This window comes from Pan paniscus, chromosome 4 (assembly GCF_029289425.2).
Source record: "Pan paniscus chromosome 4, NHGRI_mPanPan1-v2.0_pri, whole genome shotgun sequence".
Taxonomy (NCBI): Eukaryota; Metazoa; Chordata; class Mammalia; order Primates; family Hominidae; genus Pan; species Pan paniscus.
In genome coordinates, this window is record NC_073253.2 from 136763536 (window position 1) to 136789234 (window position 25699).

Here is a 25699-nt window from a genome sequence, read left to right on the forward strand (position 1 = left end):
ACAGCAGCAGACTGGCAGAGCGCGTGAGCAGCTGTGGTTTGTCCCCTAATTGGTATGTGTGCCTATAAAGCTCTGAGCCAGAAAGGCGTGGCCTCCGGGGGGACGGGAGGGAGGCGGCAGGCAACCCATCCCCACACCTCAGGCCATACTGAGGAGGCAGCTGCCCAGGCTCCAGGGCTATTTAAAAGGCTTTTATTTCCAGTTCCAGAGCCCACCCGAATGGGTTTGTGGTCCTCTCCAAGGCCTCTCCCTGTCTATCCTGGGCCTGCTCATTGCTGGTCTGGCTTTTTTGTGCAGGTCATAACGTGCTCAGACAAGTATGGCTCCAAGTGGCAAGTCATCTGGAGCATGACCTCAGGCTCCTAACCTCTGCTGGGCAGGCTCAGGTTTCCACCCCAGGGTAAACCCCTCTACTCTGGAATGTGGTCTGTGGCCACCAACAGAGCAGAGGGGATGAGAAAATGGGAGCCAGATGCTTCCCTCAGCAAGAGACACAGGTACTGCCAGGAAACCTTGCGTGACATCTGGGAACATGAAAGGTTCCAAGTGAGTTCCAAAAAAGGGCTCCAAACCAAGTAGCAGCAATGTGGAAGAGTCAGGGAGCTGAACCAGGCGCCCACTCCTTTACTGTGGCCAAACGGCCCTGAGGTGAGCTCTGGTGGGGCAGCAGCCGCCATGTATTAATCATCTCTAGCCCTGTGCCCAAGTAAAGTGTCTGGCACCTTTAGCTTTTTCACAGTGATTTGTCAGGTCAACCAGGGATTTGAGGCAGGAAAGACTAGAGGAGCCTGGACTAGAGTGAAAAGAAAACAGCTCAGAAACTCACACAGGAAGCTGTAAGGCAGTACTGTTTCAATGCTTTATTAACAGTTGGAAACAAAACCAACAAACTGGAGGTGATGACATCCCAGAAGCCTATGAGGCAAGGGAAATAGGTTTGCATTTTGTCCCCCACACCTCTCTCTCTCTCTCTTTTTTTTTTTATTAAATGCATCTTAGCAAAAGTAGATTAAAAAAGAAAGGGTCAAAGCCCCAGATGTCAGCGAGCAGGGAGGAGGTGACCCAGGGGAGCAACAGACGCCCTGCATCAGAGTCCTCCCAGGAATAGTCCAAAGGAGCTGCTCTTGCCCCTTTATACACAAGCGCCAGCAACCAAAACCCTCCCTCCTGGCAGTAAGGCCTCACTATAGTTGCCCTCATGCTTCCTAAGCTCTCTCTTGCTCTAATAACTCTAATTCTGGGCCAAGCCCAAGAGTGCCATTCTTTCTTCCTAGTTGGGGATGGAAAGCTGAGAGGGGCACAAGGAGGGCAAAAGTATCACCCTAAGCCAGAGAATTGGAGCTTCCTGTGGTTGGGACCACCAAACAGTTCAGTGTGCCCACCCACTTCTCTTTTAGAAGAGAGCTGGGGTACAGTGTATGAAGGCACTCCTGGTGCCCAGTTCCCCAGAATGTCCAGTTAGCATCTGCACATTTGGCTTGATACATTTATACATTTATAAAAAACTCTGTGGTCTTAGAGTTCCCGCTACTCTTAGGCCTGGCCCAGCTCAACCAGAGAAGGGGTTCCTCCTGTGTTGGATTCCCTGGGAGAGAGGATCTGCCTTGGACTCAAGGGTCCAGAAGGTCCAGGGGCACATTCAGGATTGGGCCTGTGAGAAGAAATCCCAGAACTCTGTAACCTGCCACCAAAGCTTCTTACATTATGGAGGGGAAAGGGGGAAGGAACAGTTTTCTTTAAAAAAAATTTTTTTTTTCATACAAAAATAGATCCATTTGCAAAACAATTTCTCAGCCAGGAGGCTCCACCTCCCATTTCCTTGTAGACAGAGGGTGAGGTGTTGGGATGGTCACAGTACAACCCATAGTCCAGATGAGATGCACCAAAGCTCAGGGAAGGCATGAGGAGGGAAGGTGGCTCAGTAGCCTGGGGTTGGTGCAGAGCGTCCAGAGAGGCAAGGGCATAAAGCGTGGCAGAAGCTGGGGGCAGGGCCCACACTGTCGCTATGCCCTGCCTGCCTGCCCACAAGCTCTGGCCTGGGCCACAGCACAGCAGGGAAAGTGGTCCAGATCCTTTGCTTTGGAGGCCTTTCCCGGGAAGGTGGGGTAAAGGTGGGATTTGCTCCCTGCTTCCTTAGGAGCAGCTCCCAGTGCCACACCACTAATAATAAATAACCACAGCCAGGAGAGGGAAGAGCAGAGACAACAGCAATGAAAGGAGGGATCTAGCCCAAAGGTTTACAAGCCCCATGCTATTCTCAGGGCCAGAGAAACCACAAAAGAAAAGCACAAATCCAGCAAGATTGACCTAGGGGGGAAAGCCCATTAGAAAGTCAGGGCTGAGAAAAAGCAGGCTGGGCCTTGTCTGAGATGAGGCCCTCTGAGTAACAGAGAGGAGACAGGGTTAAGGCAGCAAACATGGACCCTGCTTTGGTAATACAACAGCCAGGGCTGGCTAAGTTGGGCTCAGGCCTCCCCTGCACTGCCCTTTCCTTCTGGCCTCCAGGCAGCTGAAGCTGTATGTGATGTTGAGAGAGCAGCAGGCCAGAGAGAAAGACAGGGTCAGGGTGGTGGGAGTGGCCACCCCAGAGGAATATCCCCTTGAGCCTTTAGGCACATGCTGCAGGGCAGGACAGTCTGCGGCTCCGCTGAGGAGCTGCCGCGGTCACAGGACCCACATTAGCTTGCACGGCCAACCAACTCCTTGGCTTCCTCAAGGATTGTGGGGAATGTCTCACTGTTCTTGGACACCTTGGCAGGAACAGCAGCCATGGCATCATCCTTGGTCAGCTCCGAAGCTAGCAGAGATGTGACTGCACACCCGGCCTTCCTGTTGGCTGCAAGAGAAGACGAGAGATTCTGTCTATGGAAGGCCTCATTTCTAATTTCTTTCAAACTCTACAGCAGATAATCAGCGTAAGCCATGCAGACATGACTACCTTGGCCACTTCACAGAGGCCCTTACTTTGAAGAAAGGGGCAGAGATCCAGCATGTGGAATATATTGTTGGGTGGCAAAGAATGTAAGAGAGTGTGGTGCAACAGGAAAGCAAGCCTTGCCCCCTTGCTTCCCTGTGTGAAAACAGCACAAAAGTTTGAACACAGACAGACAGAACTGGGCTGAAGTGTTAGCTATGTGACTTAGGGAGAGATGAAGTATTCAAAGTCTATTTTCTCGTAATAGGGATGTTGGAATTAAATAGACTAAAGTTTAGTACATAGTATTATTTTTGTTTTCTTGACAGGTCCCAGGAAACTCCTAGGCCAAAACACTTCTCAGTCAGCCCTGGGAGGGTTGTCCCTAGCAGAAGGCAACCTTCCGTAAGTGGCTGGAGAGACTCCCGCAAAGAGGAACAGCAGCCACGCACTGACACCGCACTCCCACATGTTCCTCCAACAACAGATGCCCACATGCCTTAGCTCTTTCCCACCCCTTCAAAGGTAGCAGCCGTAATACAAATGCCAAGGGCCCTACAAGGTGTGTAGAATATGTGGGGGTGGCATGGCGGGGGGGAGGTAGTAATAAAAACTGTGCCAGGGAAGCAGAACTGGGATAAAGATGGACAGGAGAGGACCCCTACCAAGAAATCTCAGCCCAGGTGGCTAAGAGATGGTCAAGTTCCGGCTGTCATACCAGATTAGAAAAGAAGAACCAAATCAATCCACGAGTTTCTGTTCTAACTGCTGGGTTTCATCCCCAAGACTCTCATATTCATTTATGGTATCTAGGCTTATGGCCCCAGTATCTGCAGCAGGAAGGCCACTCCTTGAGACCATGCCCATCTCATGATGTTTCCTCCTCCCATGCCCCAGAACAGCACAGAGCAACTGTGTATACACAAACAGCTGTCTGGGATGAAAGAAGCCTGACACGAAAGGCCATATGTTATGGGTCAGCTTCTGTGAAATGTCCAGCACAGGCAAACCCAGAGATAGAAAATAGACTGGTGGTTGCCAGAGGCAAGGGGAGGGGAGAATCAGAAGTGACTGCTAATGGGTATTATGAAGTTTTTCTTCTGGGGATGATGAAACGTCCTGGAATTAGATAGTAATGGTTATACAATCTTGTGGATATTCTAAAACCCCTGAATTATACATTTTTAAAAGGTGAATTTTAGGTATGTAAATGATAGCTCAATTGGAAAGAAAAAAAAAAAAAGACTTCCTGGAGATCTGGGAAAGCTGGAGTGGAGAAAGCAGTACCGGAATGTTTTAGAAGCAGGACCAGATGAAAGAGCCGAGCACTCCTAAATAAAGACCAAGACTGGGGCAGCTGCATGACTGGAACGAAGCGCCTTTTTGGACCAGCAAAAAGCTTGAGGTAGGCAGAAGCCAAACAGGATCAGATAGCCCGTCTTTTTTTTTTTTTTTTTTTGATGGAATCTCAGTCGCCCAGGCTGGAGTGCAGCAGTGCAATCACAGCTCACCGTAGCCTCAACCTCCCAGGCTCAAGTGATCCACCCACCTCAGCCTCCCTAGTAGCTGGGACTATAAGCATGTGCCACCATATCTGGCTATTTTTGTATTTTTTTGCAGAGATGGGGTCTCTCCATGTTGCCTAGGCTGGTCTTGAACTCCTGGGCTCAAGCAATCCTCCCACCTTGGAACCTAAAGTTCTGGGATTACAAGCATGAGTCACCACAGCCTGCCAAAGCCCAAGTCTTAACCACGTCTTCTCTCCCTGCAGAGCCATGACCCAGAGCTACTGTTTTCATCCCAGGAGAGGCTGCCCATAGATCAAGCAGGGAACACTCAGCATGCACACAGGTTACCAATTTAAAGGTCTCCTCCTCCTCCTCTACTTCCCAGGGGCACAAGAGGTTGTCTACCAAGAGCAGAAAGAATAGTGAAGACCCTGACTGACAGCCACAGGACTTATCTAGTTACAGATCATAGGTATGTGCCCGAGACTGTGGGATTTTCACAAAACCATTTATTGGATTATGAACATAAACTAATGCCCCGTGACTGAGACAAGTGAGGAAAAGGAGCCTACGTGAGTGTGACTATGATGGTCTACATGTGTGCATTTCTCATACTGTCCTTACCACCAAAATCTTCCTCAGGCCTCCTACATTTCCACTCTCTTCTGAAGTACTCCCTCTCTAGACCCCATTTCTCATATCCAGAAGGGTAGTAGTTTCCTATCATTTTATTATTTCTTTGAATTCAGTCTCCAACAGTTGAGAAGACACTGCGACTCTGTGCATGTGTGTGTGTGTGTGTGTGTGTAACTCTAGTGGTATATATATGTTGAAATAACATCTGACTCCAGACCTTGGGAAAAGAACACTTGGCCACTTGTCCTGGGCAACACAGGAGAAGGCAGAGGTCCCATGTGGTAGGTCTTTAGCTGCTGCTTTCTGTGGTTTCTTCCTCCAAAATAAGAAGATACCAGTTGTACCTAACCAAGTGGTGTTTCTAGACTTTTCTGGACTCAAGAAGCTTCTGATGTATTACAAACTTCATAAGAACCAGGAGCAGAGAGTAGGTAGGGAGAAGATCAAAATTTCCCTTTTAAGCCTTGAAAGCCTATACACCAGGGAGGGTGTGATGTGGCCTAAGGTCAGGGGATGAGAAAGCTCTTGTTGGAACAGGTCTCCCAGCTTTCCACTCAGTCACCATTATGCTCAGCAGGTTGAACAGTCAAGAAAAACTGACCTCCCCATGCTTCCCCCAACTTACTCACTTGTTATTAGACTATTGAAAAGTAGCCATAGAACCAGATAAATATTTTGACTACAAGAGAACAGTCCCACAGGCTGTGTGGGAAAAGGGAACAATGTTGAGATACTGGTGAATGCTCTCTGAGGACAGATTCCTAGAAGTTAGGGGTGGGCTAGGATAAAAACACCAGCAAAATCAACCATATAACGCAAGTTTTAAAAAGGTTAGTGATTTGAAAAAAGACCTTTATAAAACGTAGGCTAGGAACTATTACTAAAGAGGAAGTGCTCTTGTTAATACATTAAGCTTCCTTAGGGAAGAGGAAACTAGGACAGATGGGGCAATCATCATCACACTAAATAACTCATTCTTGTCTCAAACTCTCCTAATTATGTTTCTTGTCCTATTTACAAAAGTAGGGGGGAGAATAAGTAGTGGTACAGGAAATATTCTTAGCAACCTTCTCTAGATAGGAGGTGATATGGTTTGGATGTATGACCCCTCCAAACCTCATGCTGAAATGTGGACTACAATGTTGGAGGTGGGGCCTAGTGGGAGGCACTTGGGTCATGGGGTGGATCCCTCATGAGTGGCTTGGTGCCCTCCCCACAGTAATGAGCTCATACAAGCACTGGTTGTTTAAAAGAGCCTGGCATCTCTCTAGCTCCCACTTCCGCCTTGTGATACACCTTCTCCCCCCTTGATTGGAAGCTTCCTGAGGCCTCAACAGCAGATGCTGGCGCCATGCTTTCTCTACAGTCTGCAGAACTGTCAGCCAAATAAACCCCTTTTCTTTATAAATTACCCAGTCTCAGGTATTTCTTTATAATAATACAAAATAGACTAACACAGGTGGTCATGAGAGCACCTTCCTGAAGCAATGTCATTATGTCCAAGACTCTCCTTGCTGGAAGGTATGAAAGAATATTTCCGGCCCATACTGTGGGTTCACTGCCGTCTCCTGTTCAATCACGCAGGCTGAGGGGAAACAGGCCTGGACTTGGAGTCACAAAAGTGGGCTACAGTGCTCTGTCATTAGATAGCCATGTAGACCTGGGCAAGACTTTATCTGTTTTTTATTTTTATTTTTTTGAGATGGAGTCTCATTCTGTCACCCAGGCTGAAGTGCAGTGGCGCAATCTCGGCTCACTGCAAGCTCCGCCTCCTGGGTTCATGCCATTCTCCTGCCTCAGCCTCCTGAGTAGCTGGGACTACAGGTGCCTGCCACCACGCCCGGCTAATTTTTTGTATTTTTGGTAGAGACAGAGTTTCACCGTGTTAGTCACCTTATCTGGTTTTAATCCCTTTCCCTATGAGAAGGTTAGATACTAATCACTGGAAGTCTTTAAGGTCTTTCCAACTCTATGGTTCTATTAGATGGATGGAGCTTATAGGGAAGCTGGGAAATGGTAGAGGGAAGGAAAGGAAGAGTTGAATTTCTTTCTTCCCTTGGCTTTTATCCCAGTGAGCAAATGACTTGTATACAAGAGGCCACAATTCAGACATGGAGATAAAGTTGAGTCATTAAAACCACAAGCTGACTCAATCATGGGCCCGAAATAGCTAGCTGTAATACAATCACATGGATTCTTCCCCTTGACACTCAAACCATTGTTCTCCCACACCCTGCGGATCACAGGAGTTTACATGTTGCTTTTAATGAACCAAGCCTGATAGTAACTCTCCTCTTCCAACTCCTCAATGAGTCTTTGTATACTGGTCACTCCCCCAGGTCTCCAGAGACCGGAAGAATTTAACATTCCTTTAAATTCTAGGGAAAAAGCTAGTGTCTTTGAATAGGGACAGCTGCCTCTCTGGAAAAAAGGAGGGCTATGAGGCAGATATGTTCCACAGTGCCTCTGTTTTTTTAGCTCAAAGCAATCAGCCAAGAGGAATAGTCAGAGACAGCCAGGCAAGGGGTGGAACAGCCAAATTCAGTAGCCGCATAGAGAAACCTATAGCCAGTGGAGCCTTTGTATTTTGAGAATGGGGCCATCTAAGTCCAGCCTCTCTCTCCTCTTAATCCTGTTGTCACTGCACAAAAAAAAATTAGAGCTGGAAGGGACCCTGCAGACCATTCATTCTAGTCCAACTCTCATTTTATACCTGAGGAACTGAGTCCCAGAAACATTAAGTGACTTGCTTAGGATAACACAGACAGCATCAGAACTAGATGTGACTTTAGGTCTTTTGATCCCTACCTAGCCCTGTGTTCCTTGTAATCTACTCTGATGGCTATCCTCCTGTTTAATGTGAGGCCACATCACATCACTTTACATGATGTGAATGCACCAGGGTCTAAAGAGTTACCAGAATAACTACAAATGTCTCCCTTGAGATTCTCCCAGATATATTCAAGTGTATTTAGTGGACCCAGAGCCTAGAAAGATAAGCTTATAGGCTAGAGCCACTTAAAATATATGTAATTGTCATTTCACCTACTTTCCAATTTAGTATCTCCTAGTATAAGTCTCCTCCTATTCCCTCTTGCATGGGAGAGAGTACTTTGACTAATTCAGGTCCTCTGCTGGAAGGTTAGTTTCCAACAAAATTCCTCCTTCCTCCACCTGTGAGTTCCGATTTTCTACTTGGAAAGAAGTGAAGAATGGGGCTTCCCCAGCAGAGGGAAGCCACTGATGTCTGGCTACCTGTGGACAGGAAGCATCTGGGATTCTAGTATAGTTCCACAGGAAGAGGCTTAAAAGGGAATTCCCCACCAAAAGTCTGATGCAGGCACTTAGCCGACGGGGTCAAAAAAAAAAAAAAAAAAAAAAAAAACAATAAGATGCAATGTATTTTTGTAAGGCTAGAAATGCTTAATGTTAAGGCCACATCACCTTGTGTGGTCAGCAGGAAATAATGTTGTAAGAACCTATAAAGACAAAATACAGGAGTAATAGTACCTCTAGCTGTACTCTCCTTGCAAACACCTATCTATAAGACTAAATGCTCGAGCCCAGAGAGTACTCAACTCTTCATATCCACTTCTCCCCCCGCTTTAGAAAGCCTGTACTCAGAGAATGCCAGAAAATGGGTAAGAACTTTGACTCGGGAGCTTTCAGTTTGGGGAACATTCTGAAGTCATACAAGAGAACCCTCAGAAGGGAGTATCACTCTGGTTATTCAGAGTATAGGCAGAAATGGGCAGCCAGCCATTACAGATGAAACTCACAGTGATGGCTGTTGTTGGGCCAGAATACTGTGTTTCCATAGGCTAGCATGCTCTAAGGTCCCCCTTTCCAGGCTGTGGCAGGTACTACAGGCCCTACAGATACCACTGTATTAATAGCTAAGCACTGGCCAAAGCAAGCTGTGTAACTCCTTCTGTTTACAATAATCTCAAAGTATAACTATCAAATGGGCCTACACAATGCAACAGCCAAGAAACAGGGAACATAGATTTAAGTCCCTCTGAAGTAGAAACCTTTAATGATGCCTTTTTTTGTAATTCCCACTCTTCAAATTAGTAAAGAAGCCACCACTCCTAGCCTCAAAAGACCTTCACTAGACACGATAGTGCAGGTCAACTCCACATGAGGGGCAGACTTGCCTATACCTTCCTTTGAATTAGTCTCTTGGCCACTGTAAGCTTCCCTGAAAGGGAACTTATTCATTAATCTTTTCCCATACTAATGCCTGGATCACTTGTCCTAGCTCCATAATTCTTTTTAGAATCTCTAGCTCAATGTAATCCACTTAGATCTTCCAAAGGACATGAAAGGAGATTGCAGGGCAGTGATGGGGAAGGCAAGGGCAATAGAGGCTAACTGCACTCAAGGAAAAGGTAGTTTTCAGACACGGCATAATCCTTCAACTGAGATGCTCCTCTATATTTTTCTATCTGGGAATAATGATGCCTAAACCTGTCTACAAAATTTTATACTTTCTATTATTAGTTCTCTCTACGTATGTCTTCTGCTTGTGAAGTCCAGGGTAAGGACTCTGACTTATTTTTTCTTTGAATTTCAATCTATACCTAATATACATTTTGTATTTAGATCAACTTTTGTTCATACACACAAATGCCAACTCAAATCCCTGGGTCCTGCAGCTCAGTTCCTTTGTTCCAAATATCTGCTTCAAGAGTGGGGAGAAATGCGGCATAATCCAATGTAACTGATTTATTGCCAGTCCCTTAAACCCCAGTTTTCTAAGTCGCTACTCTGTAACATGGGAAGAAGAGGACTAGATAATCCGTTCTGGATGCAGGGACTAAAAAGATGCTTAGAGCATCATTATTTGCTCTTTAGCCGCAGACTGGCAGGAGTAGAGAGCCCTCACCCCCTTCGACACCCAGGATGAGCTCCATGTGCTTACTTACCTTGACGGGGCCCTCTCTTCCGTCGGAATGCTGCCCCTGACTGCAGGGCTTCTAGAAGACTGTCCATCACACCTGTCTCATCGCCCTCTGTTATAAAGAACAAGATGGAGATGTGAACTCTTCAGCCAGAGCAGCATGGCAAATATCAAGCCCCACACAAAATGCATGGCTATTGCTTGATTTCCCCTCTCCCACAGCAGCTGGCAGCTAAGAAGAGGCAAAGAGAGCTCAGCCTTAAGTCTCACACGCTCATGTTTACTTGTATCTGCTCAAAAATGGTTAAAACAAAAGATCTCATTGCCTATTATCCAATGCAGACCTTGGGATATTTTCCCGCAATGCCATCCTCCCCACCCCAATCAGGACTAGCAACAAAATTATACAACTGCCCAACTCCAAGACCAGGATAAGTAGAGACTACGATTGTGAAATTACTAAGCAACTATATCACTCCCTTTTATCCTAAAGTGTTTTGCCTGGTTAGGTTTCAGAGCAGGGCTGAGGAAAGACCACTGATCAAAGAGTACACTTTCCTGAAGTACTGCCTCCAGTGGCTAAGTCTTCCTGATGTCTAAGTCCTCTGCATCTAAGAGGAGCAGCCTGGCTGGAATACAAAGAGTTAATGTAGAATCCTTGTTCTAGCCTGGCTCGGTTTCCATGGCAACAGCTTAGGATAGTGAAATCTGAAACTGTGAAATCCGAAAAAGTCCATAGGCTGCCAGATCCAAGGCTGGGGCTCACTGCTCCCAGCGCCACCTGCTGGCTGAGCATCACCAGTGCAGCTGACCTACATTCCACCCTCATTTGCTTGACCCGGGTACTGGAAACTGGGCAAGGTCCATTACGCCACCTGTTGACCGTGTGCAGCCCTCATCCCACATGTCAGCGGGACTCCACCTTCCCCCACTGCATCCTAGCCAGTACCTGGGGACAAACCCTGGAGTCCCAGGGGAAGGTGAAGGATACTTGGTGTGGGCTTTAATAGCATTACGAAGTTGTGGCTTACAACTAAGGGCAAGGAAATTGCTTTACAGAAAAGTATAAAAAGTCCCTGGTAGCAAGAGGTATCAGAGCAGCCCTTGTGCCTGTGCTCTGTAAAATACTGATTCCTAACAAACTCAGCAGCTCTGTGAACACCTCTTCATTTGCAGAAGGCTTGTGGCCCCTCAGGTTCAGAGGAGGGTGGCATCAGCTCTGTGCTGTGTGAGCAGCGTATGCTGTATTGGCGCTGCCCACAGAGAGAGCAGTGGGGGCGAAGGGGTAGGGAATCTGCAGCAAGAAAGAAGCAGAGACAGGAAACAGAGGGCCAGTAATTGAAACCATATGTTTCAACAAAGACATGCTTCTGGGAGTGAAACAGAGATTCTGCTGAAGAAAGAAGAGGGTGACCGGCTCCCCACCCGCTCCAAAAGTTCAATCCATTTAAAATCTAATTGTGCGTACAACTGGGCTAAGGTACTAGGGACATAGTACTTTGTGAAATAAGCAGAAAGGGAAGACACGCCACAATTAAAAGATGGGAGGAGCGTCAGGAAAATATTTTAGAGAAAAAAACCCGAAAGATTTAGTGGAGGGAATGAGAACAGGCCAGAGGAACCTTTGGACGGACAGAAGGAAAACAGTATATATCACAGCAATACCACAATCACAGAGGAATGAGAGAGAACGCAAGAGCGAGCAAAGGAGAGAAAAGGTAATAGTTTAACCAGGGCAAGTTGGAATGCGCATGTATCAGAATTGGGGTTAAAGTCCGGCATCAGGATCTCGGAGTGAAGACTGCCAAAAATCATTTGCCAGGAGGTGAGCTCAGACATGAGACTCTGCCTCTAGACTCTAGGCAGAGAAGTCTTCCCAACATTCCTATCTCAGCCCATCAACCCGTCTTCACTCCTCACCTGCATTCATGTCTATGAGTTGCTCTCTCTTCTGCTGCTTCTCTAGCCGCTCCTTCTCTGCCTTCTCCTTGGCTAGTTTTGCTCGCCTCATCTTTTCTTCTGTCTCCCGCCGCTTCTGGTTCTCCTTGACTGCTTGCTGGGGCAGGGAAGAGGAGGAAGGAACACATGGGCATTGTATACCTACTACCAGCCAACAGGAACCCAGGGGAAAGTGAGAAATGCCCACAAAAGATTCAGTCAGCAAGTATCCCTTGCTCACCAAAAACATATTCCGAAAATTGTGAAGATCCATGAAAAATTCTTCAACAGACAACTTCTTGGGGTCAAAGAGGAAGTACTCGCCCAGCTCCTTATAGAGGGTCTCCATGTTAGAATGCATCATCCGCAGCTTGTTATACTGTTCCTGTGCATCCTTCACAAAGCTGTGCAGCCAAGGAGTAAAGGACCAAGACCAAGACCAAGAAGCAGACCCACTTCTCTAGCCCAAGGAATTACTCAAAGATGAGTACTGGCATGCAAAGGGATGTTCAATACAGCACTGTTTATAACAGCAAAAACCAAAGCCATGTAGGTACCCCTAAATAGGGGAATAGTAAACCGTGAACTATGGTACACCTATAAAAAAAGAAGGTGGCAGTTTAAACTGTTGTTTGTTTGTTTGTTTGTTTTGTTTGTTTGAGACAGGGTTTTGTTCTATCGCCAGGCAGGAGTGCAGTGGCGCGATCTTGGCTCATTGCAACCTCCACCTCCTGGGTTCAAGCAATTCTCCTGCCTCAGCCTCCCAAGTAGCTGGAACTACAGGCGCGCACCATCACGCCCAGCTGATTTTTTTTGTATTTTTAGTAGAGATGGGGTTTCACCATGCTGACCAGGATGGTCTCCATCTCTTGACCTAAAAGGGGGTTTTCTATAAATACTATTATGGAAACATGGCCAAGACATATGTGCAAAACAGAATACAATGCAGTTTTTGTTTAAAATAAATGTATGAGGTGCAAATCAGAATAAAGTCCAGTGGCAGTGGTTACCTTTGGGGAGGGGAAGGAGAGGGAAGCATGTGTGAGCGTGTGTAGTGGAGACGGGGTACAGACAGGGGAGTTGGTGGGACTTTTATGGTTGATCTGCATGGTTTGCTTCTACTCCACAACAATGGAATGCTCTCAGGAACTATGCAGCCTGGGCAACAAAGTGAGACCCCATCTCTAAAGAAAAAAAGGTTACAAAAAGTTTAGCAGGGCCTGGTGGCACATGCCTGTAGTCCCAGCTACCAAGGAGGCTGAGGGGGTAAGGATCGTTTGAGTCCAGGAGGTCAAGGCTGCAGTGAGGCGTGATGGCACCACTGCACTCCAGCCTGGGTGACACAGAGAGAGCCTGTCTCAAAATACTAACAAACCCAAAAAACTATGTATTTAAAGAAAAAGAGTTTTTTAAGAGAAAAAAATTGCATACTGCCCTATCTATCCTGTTTTTCCCCCACTACAGGAAGTTTTCTTTCCCTTCCTAGGGAACAACTCCCTCCTTTCAAGAGAGGATATGGTCATTTTTTCAACAAACTTGTCTTTTTCATCTGTGGCAGCTGGGAAATTCTGAACATCACGTTCCACATCAGAAATTTGTTTCTTCATCTGATCTAGGTTCTTTTGCAAGTTTTCAGCAGAAACTAAAAAAAAAAAAAAAAAAAAACCATAAAAACAGACAGCAAGAGCTTACTAATAATCCCAGCCTCAACACCCCTTAGTTTCACCTTTCAGAGCATAGCTTCAGTCTATACACACATTCTGGTACTTAATAATTTTAGTTCCTTATGTACTTTAGTTGTGTCACATACTTAAGTTTTCATCTTTCCAGTGAAACTATAAATTATTTGATCATTGAACCTCCAGCCTTCACAAGGTATGCAGTACTAGGAACAGAAGACAGACTTCATTTAATTTAACATGAATCTATGAAATCCCCTGAGATCTTGGTCTCATTTATTTTAGAGAACAGGGTTTGGGAGGAAGGAGATATACATAGAAATATAGAGGCGGGGGCAGAAATCTGTTCCAATTTCCAGTGAATGCTGCTTTTTCTTTGTCTAGTTCCAGGACAGTGAGGCCTAATTTTTGTTAATGTAGTCTATGTTTTCTTAATGAAAAGAACTATTAACCTAGACTAAAAACACCTGCCTTTCTAGCTGTTTTTTGGTGTTTGGTGTTTCCTTAGGAAGAGAAAGAGTGCTTCCTATTTCTACACATAAAGATCTCTCCTCAGCCATACGCTCTGCCCTTGTGACTTAGGCACCATGCCTAAATCCTATCTCATTTCCACTTGAAATAGTCTGAACTGAAAATGCTCTCACATCTAGACTGTGTCTTATTTCCCTCCCCATGCAGAGACTTTTGGGCTCTAGCTTCATTCCAAACTGCCCCACCTCGGCTGGCTTTCTCCACATGGGCAAGCTCGTCTGGAAACTTGAGGACATCGGGATAGTCATTCTCACACAACTCAGCCAAGAAGTGTAACAACGTCATCTTCTGATCTGTGGACTTGGTGTCTCGAAGCTTAGAGAAAGAGGAGAAACTGTTAAATCCTGACATGTCCAAGATGGCCTCCTGCCAACACTGAACTCATAGAGGCTACAGCCTTGTGTTGTCCTGCTCTACCTCTTTGGCTCACCTTACAGAGGAAGCTGATATTGAAGCCAAAAGCACCAGCATTTCTGGAGCCAGCATTCATGTAATTTCCAACAAGCAAGGTAATCTCTAGGAGACTGGAAAAGCTCTCACTCTTACGTAACTCCTCACATGCAGCAGTGACAGACACAATCTCTGGCTTGATATTCTCCACTTGCTCGCTGAATTGTAGCTTGAAGAGAATGGCATTGAGGCGAGGCCGCAGTCGGGGCACAGTGCCCATCTAGTAAAGAACACAAGCAGTTCCATTACAGTCAAAAGAGGGCGAAGTCAGAAAAAGATACACGCTTGAGCCTCCTATGGGAGGATCACAGCTCCAGAGCAGGGAGAAGAGAGAGATTAAGACAGGTTCAAAAACAGACAAGTGGCAAGGAGCATATGCCCAGGCTGCTCTCTAGAGGGGAGGGGAATACAGGAGGTGGAAAACCGCTTACTGCCACAGGCCTCACTCACCACCACGCCAAACTGCTCTGACTCAGCCAGGTCATCATATTCATCCTTCAGTTCAGAAAGCATTTTTAACTGCTCTGGCTCTGGCATTTGCTTAATGAGGTTCTGAAAGACAGAAGAGACATCTCAGCTGGAGGGGAATTCGCTAACAACTCAAGCCTAAACAACTTTTACTCTGTTGTCAGTCCCACACTCTGCTCAAGGACCATACAGAAAGAAACATATGGTGGGAGAAGAGAGGCAGCTACTGAGATGGGGGTACTTTTGCAAAATATACCAGAAGTAATCTGACCACCAGAGAAAAGGCAGTTTCTCAAAGCCAGCATTCATAAGTCAGCAATGCTGGAGGAGGATCCTCTTCATCTACACAGAGATGAGGCCAGTGCCCAGCGACACAGAAGAGCCTGCTCCAGCAGAACCACCTTACTCCTTACCTGGATCATAGACTCAGTCAGAACAGCCTCATTCACCTCCAGGATGACATTCTTAATCTCTTGATAGGGCATGCGGAAGGAACCCAAAAAGATTGCTGCCAGAAAATGAGATATTAAGACATGTTCTTCTCGGTCTGTTCCCGCTTCCAACCCATCCTGCAAACCTATGCTGGATAATCTTCCTAACAGGGCTCTTTTAGGCCAGGCACAGTGGCTCATGCCTGTAATCCCAGCACTTCGGGAGGCCAAGGTGGGCGGATCGCTTGAGCCCCAGAGTTTGAGACCAGCCTAGGCAACATGGGGAAACCTCATCTCCACAAAAAATACAAAAACTAGCCAGGCATGGTGGTGTGCACCTGTAGTCCCAGCTGCTCGGCAGGCTGAGGTGGGAGGATCACCTGAGCCCAGGAGGTCAAGGTTGCAGTGAGCTGTGACCGCACCACTGCACTCCAGCCTGAGCAACAGAGCGAGACCCGTCTCAAAAAAGTATATATACGTCAAAGACTTTCACCCCACTCTACTTTAGTTCCCCACTCTCAGGACGTGATCCTCAAAGCTGCCTTGACCTTAAACCACCATATCCTATTCCCTAACAAATACATCCTGTTTTTTCAACTCTCCCTTTCTAATCTCTCACTTGACTCTTCAGCCTTATCAGGACCTCTCTTTCCAGTCTCCTGACCATTCTGTTTTCACTGACATATCAGTTCCACTCTGCCTTTCCTATTTCATTAGGAGCCTCTAAACCATCAGTTCATTTGCTCTCTACTATGACTCCCATTAGTATTATTACTCCTACTATTACCTTTCTTTTGCTTCCTTCTCCTTCTGGTCCCTGGTCAGTCTAGCCATTTCATTTCTCTACTCTGACACCTAGGCTGATGCGGACTGGAGTCTATGAATTTGCAGTAGCACCAATGATAACTGGGGCCTCTGCGCTGTTAGCAATTCTCTTTGTGTGTCCCAATTCCACTCTCTCCCACCCTTCTTGGCAGGTGCTCCAACATATTCCCACTTTCCCCACTGCCCCACCACTTCCCCATTTGTTCCAGGAAGACCCTGCTCCTCCTTCACTGAGAAAAATCAAAGCCACTGGTCAAATTACTTGCTCAGCTTTCTCTTATCCTACTTAAAAATAAAGCACTAGGGCTCTTGGTTAGAGCCAGACTAGAAAAGACTCAGATAAGCCTTTTGGAATCGCCTAGAAGAAAACTATACCAACATTTTCGTAAGCTTATAGGAGGCATGTGTTCATATACGTATTTACGTCTAAGTATATATACTCCCATGTACTCATCCTTTCCTCATGTGTCAACAGAAGAGGCAGCCCCACAGACCCTTCCCTTCAGCATATATACATAATCAAGTTTTTTAAATCTTACTCAATGTTCCTCTCTAAATTACCAGTTTCTCTTTCTTTCACTTTATAGCAATCTAAACTAGCCTATTCTCTCTCACTTCCACGACTCTGATTTATTCCATAACCACAAAGCCAATGAAAAGATGGCAGCCACTTAGAGAATATACTTTAAGTAAGACACCAACCTGCTACCTCTCACATCCACCTCCCCGAAAAGACAATCTATTCTTGCTGAATTTTCCTATTTCAGTAAATGGTACCACTTTCCGCAGAGTGACCTAAACCTCAAAGCACCTTCTCCTTTATCCCAAATCACTAAATTCCATTAATTTTACCTTCTCTCTCTCTCTCTCTTTTTTTTTTTTTTTTGAGACAGCATCTCACTCTGTTGCCCAAGCTAGAGTGCAGCAGTGCAGTCATAGCTCATGGCAGCCTGGACCTCCCAGCCTCAAGCAATCCTCCACCCACCTCAGTCTCCCAAGTGGCTGGGACTATAGGCATGCGGCACCACATCTGGCTAGTTTTTTATTTTAATTTATTTATTGCTTGAGATGAGTCTCACTCTGTCACCCAGGCTGGAGTGCAACGGCGTGGTGTCGGCTCACTGCAACCTCTGCTTCCCAGGTTCAAGCGATTCTCCTGCCTCAGCCCCATGAGTAGCTGGGATTATAGGCGTGCTCCACCATGCCCAGCTAATTTTTCTATTTTTAGTAGAGACAGCATTTTGCCATGTTGACCAGGCTTGTCTCGAACTCCTGACCTCCAGTGATCCACCTGCCTCGGCCTCCCAAAGTGCTGGGATTACAGCCATGAGCCACTGCACCTAGCCTAATTCTACCATCTTAATATCCTCTCCCTCTCTTATTCTCATCACCTTAGTTTCAGGCCCTGATCACATCTCACCTAGTTCAAAACAATGACATAACTCATCTCTGCCTATAGTCTCCCCTTACCTTAGCAATCCAGCCTCAAAATCACTGCCAAAGCAGCCTTCCTAAAAATTACACAGGATAATCTCACTCATTTTCCTGATTTAAACTTTACTCAGTTGTATTCAACTACTTGCAGTTCCTGAACTGCACAATGTTATCTCATGCTCTCATACATGCTGATCCCTCTCCTGAAACAAGCCAACCTTCCTGCCTTCACTTAATTTTTTGGTTTTTTTTTTGAGACGGGTCTTACTATGTTGCCCAGGCTGCAGTGCAGTGGTGCAATCACAGCTCACTGCAACCTCAAATTCCTGGGCTCAAGTGATCCTTCTGCCTTAGCCTCCTGAGTAGTTGACTACTGGCACACGCCACTGTGCTCAGCTAGTATTTTATGTTTTGTAGAGACAGGGGTCTTGCTTTGTTTCCCAGGCTGGTCTTGAACTCTTGGTCTCAAGCAATCTTCCCACCTCAGCTTCCTGCTGGGATTACAGGAATGTGCCACCATGCCCAGCCTCCTTAATTGGTCTTTCAACTCAGTTTAAGTAGTACCTCCTTTAGAATATCTTCTGGGATTTGCCCCTCCAACACTAACCCCCACTTGATTTAGATCTCTCCCTTCCTAGTACTCTCATAAACATTCTAGCATACCTCCATCATAGCATTTATCAATCTGCGCTGTTATCATCTGCCTTTCTGTCTTTACCAAATACGTGGCTCATGCAGACAGGGACTATTGTCTTATTCAGCTTTGTATCGTTAGCACATGAGAGACATTTAATCACTGTTGAATCACTAAATTCCATCTTCCAGACCATCCTATCCTATACTCTCAATTTTTTTTCTTAAATTCTGTTTTCCATATCAATATCATAACACTAGAAATCATAATGTACTACACCATTGTCTTTCTTGTATCATTTTTTAAACCAATTACTCATGTCTTATGTTCCTAGAGATACTCTTGGGAAGAGGAACTGACTCACAATACTTTAATCTCCATAAGACTTCACCACAGACACTATGTAGTAATAGTTATTGACAATAATTTAAGATTATATAATCAAGAATAATGTGACAGTTTACTGGTCTCATTGTATCACTGACTTTACTTATGGGTATGTGTACTTATTGGCTGTGTGATCTGGGCACTTCGCATCATTTAAACTTTGGTTTTCTCATTTGGAAAAACAGGGACAATAACTGCATCACAAGACTATGAGTGGGTTTTACGGAAAATACCCTTTCATCTCTGGAACACATGCCTAGTATGTGCCTAATAGAGCCTATAACATAGCACACCCTGAAATATTTGTCAAATAAATATTTAAGTCTATATTTCTTGGTATGAAGTAGGTAGATGAGTAATTAAAAAGAACAAAAATTTAACATTTTTCCTGATCATCAAATAAGTACTACCTATATCAACTTTGCAGAGGAATTTCTCATTTGAAATTTTGCTACCAAAGAGTTACAAGTATACGTGGAAACTTCAGAACAGAACCCTTCTCTGGAGTTACTGATCCTACTCTGAGAAGTACAAAATTTACCTTAGTTATTTTAAATCACAAAGTAATTTTAAATTTAATTGAAGCCAAGCTAGTACCTTTACTTATCAGAAAGTGAAAGCTGGGCATGGTAGCTTACATCTGTAATCCCAACATATTGTGAGGCTGAGGTGGGCAGATCACTTGAGGCCAGGAGCTTAAGACCAGCCTGGGCAACATAGCGAGACCCCTTCTCTATTTATTTAATAAAAAAGCAAAAGTGGGAAAGAGGAAATGTCCAGTGGCTAGACCATCTGTGGTAGACTTTCTGTGAATGCAATGGACATAGTAAGAACTTTTAAATAAGAAAGTCAGAGGCACGGCTGGGCGGATCACCTGAGCCCAGGAGTTTGAGACCAGCCTGAGCAACATGGCAAAACCCCATCTCTACAAAAAATTAGCTGAGCATGGTGGTGCACACCTGTAGTCTCAGCTACTTGGGAGGCTGCAGTGGAAGAATCAACTGAGCCCAGGAAGCTGAGGTGGCAGTGAGCTGTGATCGCATTATTACACCCCAGCATGGGCAACAGAGTGAGACTGCGTCTCAAAAAAAAAAAAAAAAAAAAAAAAGGCTCAAATCCCAGACCTCCTTCTTACTAGCTTTATGACTAAGCAAATTCCTAAAAGTCTTAGCTTGTTTCCTTGACATAAAACTGGATACTTAAAAATCTTGCAGTGCTATTGAAGAAATTAAACATGATACTGAAAATTCACTGTGCAATGGTTGGTATATAGCAGGAATTGAACAATTAAAGTTCCATATCAAGGGACCATAGATTCAAGAGAATTAAAAATTCTTAAAAGAACTCCTTCACATTTTGAATAGTTGGGACCAAGAGATACTCACAGAGATTCTGGGCTGTCTTTGAATCCAACACCTTTAACTCTTTTACTTTTTTCTTTTGCACAGATTTCTTTTCTTCTCCACCTTCTTGATCCTTCTTGGCTAGCAGGGAAAAGATTAGAAAAGCATGATTAAGAGTAAGCCACCTCTGTGCTTTACTAAGCAACTACTGTCCAGCGTGAAATGGCCCCTCACTTCCTCTCTATTATAATGGTCTATTGTATTCCTTCAAAACTAACCTCCTCTTCAAACAACCACCCTTCTATTACTGAACCTCCCCCAACTCTAATAAATATCTCATTTTCATTTCTTCAATATTTATCAGTAATGCTTTCCTACCTACATCCTATCTACTTGCAGGGATCAGCAAGCTGCCTGTAAAGGACCAGACAGTAACTATTTTAGGCTTTGCAGGCCATATGGTCTCAATTATTCAACTCTGCCACTGTAGCATGAAAGCAGGCACAGACAATACATAAATGAATGGGCATGGTTGTGTTCCATTAAAACTTGATTCACAAGAACAGTTGGTTAGTAGTAGTTCAGCAGTCCCCTTCCACCATGTTATCCTTCCTTTTGTGCCTATTTAAAAATCCAACTTATCTTTCAAGCTCCATCTTTTTTGTTTGTTTTTTGAGACAGCATCTCACTGTGTCACCCAGGTTGGACTGCAGTGGCGCAATCATGGCTCACTTGCAGCCTTGACCTCTTGGGCTCAGATAATTCTCCCACTTCAGTGTCCCAAGGAGCTGGGACTACAGGTGCAGGCCACCACGCCCGGCTAATTTTTGTATTTTTTGTGGAGATGAGGTTTCACCATATTGCCCAGGCTGGCCTCAAACTCCTGGGATCAAGCAATCTGCCTGCCTCAGCCTCCCAAACTGCTAGGAGTACAGGCATGAGCCACTGTTGCCCCACCTTAAGCTCCATCTTGAACATGACTTTCTCTTAAAAAATTTTGTTTTCTCAACTGCCTATGATTGAGGTAAAATATACTTCTGCCTTCTGCATTCTTTTCAGACTATCCAAAGCCATCATATTCTTCCCTTCTCATGAAACATTCCCTGATAAATGATACTCACTCTCTGCTTTGATAAACTTATTTTCATGGTATTTGTTATCTATATCTCATCCAACAATTAATTATTCAATGTTTTGTGACATTGCATACGTATTATCTTGATCTTTTTAAAGCCTCTGTTATTTAATAAGTGTGGATATTTCTCATCCCACCTAGATTTTGAACTTCAAGGGCATGGGCAAAACAGTATTTCATTATATCACTCCCTTAATGGCTCTCATGATAGTAACATTCTCTAAAAAATGGTTGATGCTGGCTATCCAAGGAGGGTTGAGCAATACATAGGAAAAAACCAAGTAACTATTCTGGACAGATATAATTGTAAAATACTTTGTACTATAGTGTAACTTGGTATCAAATTTTCAGAAAGTCATATGGGAATATCCCTGAAAGGAGAGTCGAGAAGCTGACAAAGCTAGCTGCCTCTGAGCAGAGGAATGGGGTGTTTGAACACGACAGTGGGAGGAATACTTTTGAACACAACCTTTTTATACCATTTGAATTTTAAACCACATGAAAAGTATTACCTGGTACAAATAAACAAGAATTAAAACAAAAAAGTTACATACAAAAGGTACAAAGAACTATAAAACACATTCACTCTTGGCTGGGCACAGTGGCTCACACCTGTAATCCTAGCACTTTGGAAGGCTGAGGTGGGCAGATCACTTGAGCTCAGGAGTTTGAGACCAACCTGACCAACATGGCAAAACCCTGTCTCTACAAAAAAAATTCAAAAATTAGCCGGGCATGGTGGCGCGCACCTGTAGTCCCTGCTACTCAGGAGGTTGACGTGGGAAAATCACCTGAGCCCAGGAGGTTGAGGCTGCAGTGAGCTGTGATGGTGCCACTGCACTCCAGCCTGGATGACACAGTAAGAACCTGTCTCAAAAAAATTCACTGTTTTGGAGCTCAGTAGTCCCAGTTTGAGGAAGAAAAATACTAAATACACAAAGATTAATTATCTCAATAAATATTTATTGAGTACCTATATGTGCCAGGCTCCATTCTGGGCAATGGAAATAAAAGAAGTGAACAAAATAGAGAAAGATTCTTGCCTTCATGGAACTTACGTCCTAACAAAAATAAATAAACTAGACCATTTAATAGATAAAATAGTATACTATATTATCATAGCTGCTGTGAAAAGAAAAAGAGGGAAAAGGATGGGGGATTTGATGACGGGGGCAGTTTACAATTTTAGAGGGATGGTCAGGGAAGATCTCACTGTAAGTGACATCTGAGTAAAGACCTCTTAGAAAGTGAGGGAGCAAGCCACATAAACATCCAGGGGAAAGGGGCAAAAGCATTCCAGGCAGAGGCAATAACAAATGCAAAGGCCTGAGATAGAGCATGTTGGATGTGTTGTTGAAGGAGGAGCAAAAACGTCACTAAGGCTAGAAGTAGATGCAATGAAGGGAAGAGCAGGAGATGAAGTGAGAGAAGTAGGTAAAGACAGATCACATAAAAAAAATAGGCCTGGCATGGTGGCTCATGCCTATAATCCGAGCACTTTAGGAGGCCTAGGTGGGAGGGTCACTTGAGTCCAGGTGTTTGAGACAAGCTTGGGCAACATAGTGAGACCCTGTCTCCATTTAAAAAAAAATTTAGCTGGGCATGGTGGCACATGCCTGTAGTCCCAGCTACTTAGGAGGCTGAAGTAGGAGGATCACTGGAGCCCAGGAGGTTGAGGCTGCAGTGAGCCATGACTGTGCCACTGCACTCCAGCCTGGATGACAGAGAGAGTCCCTAGTCTCCAAAAAACGAAAATCATATAAAAAATGAAAATTGGCCAGACGCGGTGGCTCATGCTTGTAATCCCAGCACTTTGGGAGGCTGAGGCGGGCGGATCACCTGAAGTCGGGAGTTCGAGACCAGCCTGACCAACATGAAGAAACCCTGTCTCTACTAAAAATACAAAATTAGCCGGGTGTGGTGGCACATGCCTGTAATCCCAGCTACTAGGGAGGCTGAGGCAGGAGAATCGCTTGAACCTGGGAGGCAGAGGTTGTGGTGAGCTGAGATCGCGCCATTGCACTGCAGCCTGGGCAAAAAGAGCAAAACTCCGTCTCAAAAAAAAAAAAAAAAAAAAAAAATTATGGTCAGATAAAAATGGAGACAAAACACATCCAGATTATATCACAAAAACTTAGAAGCAGGGAAGGAGAAAAAAAGTATCTCATTTTACATAGGAAAAGTGAAAAAATATACATACATTATTGATGTTGAGAAATAGAAAACCATACTCATTTTTTTCTGCTTGTAGTGAGAAAAATAAAAGGTATAGATAGAAGAAAGGAAGGGATGAAAATGTCATTTTTGTGGAAGATATGACTATATATAGCAATTCAAGACAACCCAAGGAAGAACTACAAGAATTAATCATTCAGTAAGGTTGACAGATAAAAGACAAGCATATGCACTTCCAGTTCCACCAAAATGGAGTAGCTTCATGTAGAGGAAATACTTAAGACAGTTATATTTAAAAAGTGAGGAGGGCAAAGAGACTTAAATGGAAAAAAAAGTTGCTACACTTCACTCAACCTGGTAAAACACTGGGATAGGTTATGTATTAGACTGGGATAGGTTATATACGTATATTGTAATACCTACAACAACATCTAAGAAAACTATATAAAGCAATATACTCAAACACTGCAAATAAATCAAAATAGAATCTTTGTTTTTGAGGGGTTTTCTTGAGACAGGGTCTCATTTGGTCACCCAGGCTGGAGTGCAGTGGCTCAATCATGGTTCACTGCATCCTCAACCTCCTGAGCTCAAGCAATTCTCCCATCTCAGCTTCCCAGGTAGCTGAGACTACAGGCATGAGCCACCATGCCTGGCTGTTTTTTGGTTTTTTTTTTTTGAGACAGAGTGTCGCTCTGTCACCCAGGCTGGAGTGCAGTGGCGCAATCTTGGCTCACTGCAAGCTCCGCCTCCTGGGTTCACGCCATTCTCCTGCCTCAGCCTCCTGAGTAGCTGGGATTACAGGCAACCACCACCACACTCGGCTAATTTTTTGTATTTTTAGTAGAGACAGGGTTTCACTGTGTTAGCCAGGATGGTATCAATCTCCTGACCTTGTGATCTGCCCGCCTCGGCCTCCCAAAGAGCTGGGATTACAGGCGTGAGCCACTGCGCTCGGCTTTTTGTTTTTTGAGACGGAGTCTCGCTCTGTCTCCCAGGCTGGAGTGCAGTGGCACAATCTCGGCTCACTGCAAACTCCGCCTCCCGGGTTCACACCATTCTCCTGCCTCAGCATCCCAAGTAACTGGGATTATAGGTACCCACCACCATGCAACCTCCGCCTCCTGGGTTCGGGTGATTCTCCTGCCTCAGCGTCCCGAGTAACTGGGATTACGGGAACCCACCACCATGCCTGGCTAATTTTTGTATTTTTAGTAGAGACGGGGTTTCACCATGTTGGCCAGGCTGGTCTCGAACTCCTGACTTCAGGTGATCCACCTGCCTCAGCCTCCCAAAGTGCTGGGATAACAGGCGTGAGCCACCGTGCCCAGCCCACCTGGCTAACATTTATATTTCTTGTAGAGACACAGTTTTGCCACGTTGCCCAGGCTGGGCTGGGCTCAAGCAATCCACCAACCTCAGCTTCCCAAAGTGCTGGGATTATAGACATGAGCCACCACACCCAGTCAATAGTTTTTCATTAAAGATTTTTGCTACCATATTCATAAAAAATATTGCTCTATAGTTTTTTCTTATGATGTCATTGTCTGATTTTGCCATCAGGGTAATACTAGCCTCATAAAATGAGATGTGACCCAGGCGTGGTGGCTCACGCCTGTAATCCCAGCACTTAAGGAGGCTGAGGCAGGCAGATCACTTGAGGCCAGGAATTCGAGACCAGCTTGACCAACATGGTGAAACCCTGTCTCTACTAAAAATATTAAAAAATTATCTAGGCATGGTGGCGCACACCTGTAATCCTAGCTATTTGGGAGGCTGAGGCATGAAAATCACTTAAACCCAGGAGGCGGAGGTTGCAGTGAGTGGAGATTGCCCCAGTGCACTCCAGCCTGGGCAACAGAGCAAGACCATGTGTCAAAAAAAGAAAAGAGTTGTCAAATATTCTATTTCTTGGAAGAGTCTGCAAAGAATTAGTGTTAATTGTATTAATTCTTCATTAAATGTTGGGTGGAATTCAGCAGTGAAGATATCTGGGCCTTTTCTTTTTGGGTAGTTTTGTGTGTGTGTGTGTGTTTTTTTTTTGGTTTTTTTTTGGTATTTTTAGTAGAGACAGGGTTTCACCATGTTGGCCAGGATGGTCTTGATCTCCTGACCTCGTGATCCACCCACCTCGGCCTCCCAAAGTGCTGGGATTACAGGCGTGAGCCACCGTGCCCCCAGCCTTTTTTGGGTAGTTTTTGACTAATGATTCAATCTCCTCACATGTTACAGATCTATTCAGATTGTTTATTTTTTCTTGCGTCAGTTTTGGTAGTTTGTATATTTCTGGGAATTTGCCATTTCATCT

The 25699-nt window shown here is 44.9% G+C and overlaps 1 protein-coding gene across 1 annotated transcript in view; it reads right to left on the bottom strand.

Moving 5' to 3' along the window:
- Positions 1 to 845: 845 nt before the first annotated feature.
- DIAPH1 (diaphanous related formin 1) overlaps positions 846 to 25699 on the bottom strand; it is a 103613-nt gene continuing 78759 nt past the window's right edge. Inside the window, exons 19-28 of the mRNA XM_034960649.3 lie at positions 20124 to 20222; positions 15441 to 15535; positions 15010 to 15111; positions 14540 to 14779; positions 14295 to 14424; positions 13416 to 13541; positions 12141 to 12304; positions 11882 to 12017; positions 9987 to 10073; positions 846 to 2836 (exon numbers count right to left, since the gene is read on the bottom strand). Of these exons, the coding sequence (XP_034816540.3) occupies positions 2679 to 2836; positions 9987 to 10073; positions 11882 to 12017; positions 12141 to 12304; positions 13416 to 13541; positions 14295 to 14424; positions 14540 to 14779; positions 15010 to 15111; positions 15441 to 15535; positions 20124 to 20222 (1337 nt within the window). The 3' untranslated portion in view covers positions 846 to 2678. The remainder of the gene's footprint in view (positions 2837 to 9986; positions 10074 to 11881; positions 12018 to 12140; positions 12305 to 13415; positions 13542 to 14294; positions 14425 to 14539; positions 14780 to 15009; positions 15112 to 15440; positions 15536 to 20123; positions 20223 to 25699) is intronic.